General features: G+C 36.4%; 1 protein-coding gene across 1 annotated transcript; it reads right to left on the bottom strand.

Moving 5' to 3' along the window:
* Window positions 1-370: 370 nt before the first annotated feature.
* On the bottom strand, window positions 371-3954 carry LOC101208748 (dolichol-phosphate mannose synthase subunit 3). The gene is made up of 4 exons (XM_011655136.2): window positions 3696-3954; window positions 1475-1641; window positions 1267-1374; window positions 371-787 (listed from the first exon to the last, which is right to left on the bottom strand). The coding sequence occupies exons 2-4, from the start codon at window positions 1574-1576 to the stop codon at window positions 728-730; spliced, it is 270 nt and encodes an 89-aa protein (XP_011653438.1). The 5' UTR covers window positions 1577-1641; window positions 3696-3954; the 3' UTR covers window positions 371-727.
* Window positions 3955-4472: the final 518 nt, after the last annotated feature.

Raw genomic sequence — 4472 nt, 5'->3', positions numbered from 1 at the left:
TCATTTCCGTCAAATTTAAATTGAATACTCCGACCTCATAGAAAAACGGACTAATCACCACTAGAACTATATTTCGGTTAAAAATCTAATGGCTAAAATAAGAAATTTGATTGAAATGAATTCATCACAAAGTAGACTTATTTGACAAAAACAAAATCCAGAGTGCTAAAGAATTAATGAAGTGAAGAGATCTTAGGAAACAACCCACTTGTATTCACCCCAAGACCATAACTTGACATTCTCAATTTCCAAACAAATCTAAATTCTTGTTTTTTCTTAGGAAATTTCCCAAGGAAGGATCTAAACAACATCAACAATAATAATAACAAAAAAAACACAAACACAAACACACAAAAAGTGCGACTGAACATAAGACAAACTTTACAGTAGTCGATTCCAAGATGTATTGAACTTAAGGTTATGAACATCAACATAAAAAATCAAGTACAAATATCAACTATAATCATATAAGAAACGTATAAAAAAGCAGAAACAAAGAGAAGTCAGAGTTTTGCTACCCCTATTTAAAAATGAAAGATTATGTGACCTACTGACTGAATTAGCTGAACCTGTTCTATACATGAATCCATTCACTGCCTTTCATAAGGATTCAAATACAAAAATAAAAATAAAAACCCTCTTTGAGATGGATGAAGTGTTCTTCAACGTAATTAAACAAACAAAAATCTGATAAAGAGGAGAGAAGACAAAGGGATTGCGAAGTCTGTTAATTAGAATTTACGTCAACCCCTTTTTTCTTAAGATACTCTTTGGCCTCATCAACGTCCTACAAAAGAAACTCAAGGTGAGATATTTGTACATCTTTGAGTCTTAATAATGATAGACATAGAAATTCAAACATTCCAGGCAGAGGGAGAGATGGGCTAATTAGTTTGGGTACTGAAAAGTGATTTAAACCTCAGATTTCAAGGAAAACAAGGGCACGATAGCTACTTTTTTTTTAATTAGTTTGTGTACTGAAAAGTGATTTAAACCTCAGATTTCAAGGAAAACAAGGGCAAGATCGCTACTTTTTTTCTGTATAACAGGATTATTAATTACTCATTGGATTTATTTGAGGAATTTACCATGTACATGCCAATTATCTAACTAGGCTCACTTTGGTAAGCAAGGACGAGCATTTCAATCTTAGTAATACATTGGATATGGAAACTTGGAGAACATTCCAGAGAAAAAGGAGAGAGAAGAGGGGGCCCTTTGTTGTATGATATGAAAGTGCAGATAAGAGTAAAGGGGAAGCAGTACCTTCTGCAGCAACAATCCTTCTGCAGGGCAAGTTGGAAATGTCATTAGACCGATTCCAACCATCAACAAACCATAGCATCCCAGGGAGACAATAAAATAGATGGGTAGCTGGAGTGACAAGACATGCAAAGTAAGCACCACTGTGTGTGTAAAATGATGAAAATAAATATAAAGAATTTAAGAAAAAAATGATTGAATGCAAACTCACCAACCAAGTGTGGCCATGTGGTAATATAGATGTCTGCAAGAGGCCAATCCACAGAGCTGATATGGCCACCAATAATGTCAAAATCTTAACTATATGCTTCATTGATTGATGGCGAGAAAAAGTAAATGCCCAAATCTCAATCTCAAATAAGTAACGAGCAATTGCATCTGTCAGAATGGTTCATTATTATTGATTAACTAGATCAGAAACTGAGCAACTAACTCATTTCAAGCAACTCTATATGGCTAAATTATGCGTTCTCCACAGCTTAATTTATTCTTTTAGAAGTACACTTAGGGCAACACACACACATCAATAAATTATAGCAGTCTTTTGAGATATCGATGACACAAAGGTTTCCACAAACAATTTTGTAAGCCGTTGACAATAAAGACTTAGAAGGCTAAATTATGAGACTAAAAAAGCCTCTAATATAATATCAATATATAAAGAAGATCTAGAGTTTCCATGAAGCTAGTAGGATTTTCTTTGAAAGAACAAGGTGACATAAATGTTGTGCAATTCAAAGCAACATAAAAACTTCTTTATCCTTTTAAGTTCAACAACATGTGAGGTTGAGTGATTCACCTCTTGATTGAGGTACATGCTTAAAACTGCATAAAAAAACAACATAAACTTTAAATACTTCAAAGAGGAAGAAGAAGAGGGGGCAAAGAGAGGCTCTTATGGTAAAGTCAACAGTTTCTCTTCATGTGAAACGCAATAAGGGCTGTGTTTAGGCACAAGCCACTCGCTAAACACTATAAACAGGCCACTAATCTTTTAAAATGTCATTGATATTCACTATTCATGCCTCACGCCCTCCTCTCCATTGAGTGGTTGACAGGTAATAGACTAGCAAATGAAACAATATACAGTATTCTATCGCACTAATTAAGTGTATTGAACTCAATGACCCAACTAATCACCTAGTGCAGAAGACAATGACAATTAGTACATTTTTGGTCCATTTATGAAATGTACCAAAATGTCAAACTATTAACCCTTAAAGTCTAAAATCTGGAATTGAAAAGAAAATTTTAATTTCAAAACAACTTTCATTGCCATCAGAGGGGATTTCATAAAAATATAATTTCAGTGCTCAAGTAGCATACATGAACTCAAAGCCCTTGCGCAAAGTCCCAACATCATTTGGCAGTTTTTTTTAATTGAAATAAACAACTGAGAAGAGGTAACCCCCACTACAAGAAGGGGCTATACAAAATCATGTCAAGAGGATAATTACAAAAAGTCTTCAAAATCGAAGCCCAAAGAGAAACATCATACTGAATAACCGACCAAATCTCCCCACTCCCCCTTTCAACTCCCCTAAACACCCTCCTATTCCTCTCATCCCACGAAACCCACAAGATGGCACAAACACAAGCACGCCAAAGAAACTGGCCTCTTTCCCCACAAAGCAGATTGAGAAGGAACTCCTCGCTTATCCCTCTAACATCTTTATGACGAGCATACAACAAGCCAAAAGTCTAAAGAAAATCATCCCAAAAACGACTCGCCAGCTCACAATGCCAAAGGTGATCCAAATCTTTCTCCGCTTTCCGGCACATAATACAACAGAAAGAACCAACTAGTGAAGGCAAAATCCTGGACAACCTATCCAACGTATTGATCCGGCCGTGAAGAACCTAACATTTCTAGGGACCTTAATCCTCCAAACCAAAGAAAATACCGATTCACTCACGGGGATAGAGTTAACCAGACGCTAATAGAAAGACTTACACGAGAACCCTAACCTCAAGAAAAAATCAAGGCCTGTAATGCAGTAAAGGCCCAATTATCGAATCTTCGGTTTGAAAGAAATGGGTTTCTCATGATAAATCCTACCCTTGACATATCCGTTCGGAATCAGCTTGGCTTGATGCGTCCTTTTGGTGTGCTGATTTTTCTATTCAAGAAATCAGTCTCAACTGGCCTCGTTAGGGCGGTTGGGAATGACTATCATTGTAATATTTACCTTGAAAGTTACAAATGAAATTATGATAATAATAAATGTTGATCTATTTCAAAAATATTTTTCCAAATGCGTTCAAATTCTATTATTGCCATTTATTTGTGGAGTTTTGTAATTTCAAGATTATGAGTATTCCAAAATGTCTTCAGTTTTGAAGAACGAAATGGGGAAATCTAGAGGAAGAGTCGCATGCTGGGTTATGAAGGTCATGAAACAAATTTAATATGAGGGGGAAGCGATGCTTACCGACGGTGGAGTCAAGGATCGAACGGCGGCCACAGGATGCAGCTGGATTTGCTGCCGCGAGGACAGATCTGAGACAAAATCAGCAACCAGTGTCGTGAGCGATCTGGAATGCCGATAAGTCGTGAGCGAAGAATGGCTGACCAATGAAGAGGAATGGCGGCGTGGAAATCTTGCGTGAAGGGACGACGAAGACGGTTGAAGCTTCGATTGCGGCTGGGAGTTGAGGATGTCTTAGACACAGGCGGTACCATCCATCTGTATAGCAGGGCAACTTTGGGCTTTATAAGCCCAACTTCTTGTTTGAGATTTGTGGGCCTCCAACTATGTTTCTATTTTATTGTTTCTTGTTTTCGTTTTAGGTCATGTTCCGTAGAACATAAATATGAATATGAATGTGTTTGATAATTGTTTCTACTTCTTGTTTCTTGAAAAAAAATAGAAACACAAAACGTGTTTGATAACTGTTTCTTATTTTCTTATTTTTTTTAGATTTTTTTAATTTTATTCACATCTAATTCAATTAAACATTACACCACTCATTTTACCAAATCTTTATAAGAAAGTCTTTAAGTAATCTTATGAAGATCAAGATGAATATTGAGATTTGAAGGACAGAGCCAACAAGGAGGAACATGAAAATGTATGATGAAAAGGATGATTGAAATCCACGGCAAAGAGGAAGACAAAGACCCACGACGAAAACACGAATCTGACAAAACCCAAATTCGCGCGAAGAGAAAGAGAAAAACCCAGATCTGACGAATAGAAATATGTCGT

The sequence above is a fragment of the Cucumis sativus genome, chromosome 4 (assembly GCF_000004075.3).
Source record: "Cucumis sativus cultivar 9930 chromosome 4, Cucumber_9930_V3, whole genome shotgun sequence".
In the NCBI taxonomy this organism is placed as follows: Eukaryota; Viridiplantae; Streptophyta; class Magnoliopsida; order Cucurbitales; family Cucurbitaceae; genus Cucumis; species Cucumis sativus.
Note: the sequence above shows the minus strand (reverse complement) of the source record. Positions and strands in the feature narration are given on the sequence as shown.

Excerpts from the sequence above, each read along its gene's own strand:
- LOC101208748 (XM_011655136.2), bottom strand. The coding sequence starts at position 1,576 with ATGAAGCATATAGTTAAGATTTTGACATTATTGGTGGCCATATCAGCT. Across the intron at positions 1,375-1,474 it reads CACATGGCCACACTTGGTTG|CTACCCATCTATTTTATTGT; the intron begins GTGAGTTTGCAT and ends TTGTCACTCCAG. Across the intron at positions 788-1,266 it reads AAGGATTGTTGCTGCAGAAG|GACGTTGATGAGGCCAAAGA; the intron begins GTACTGCTTCCC and ends TTTCTTTTGTAG.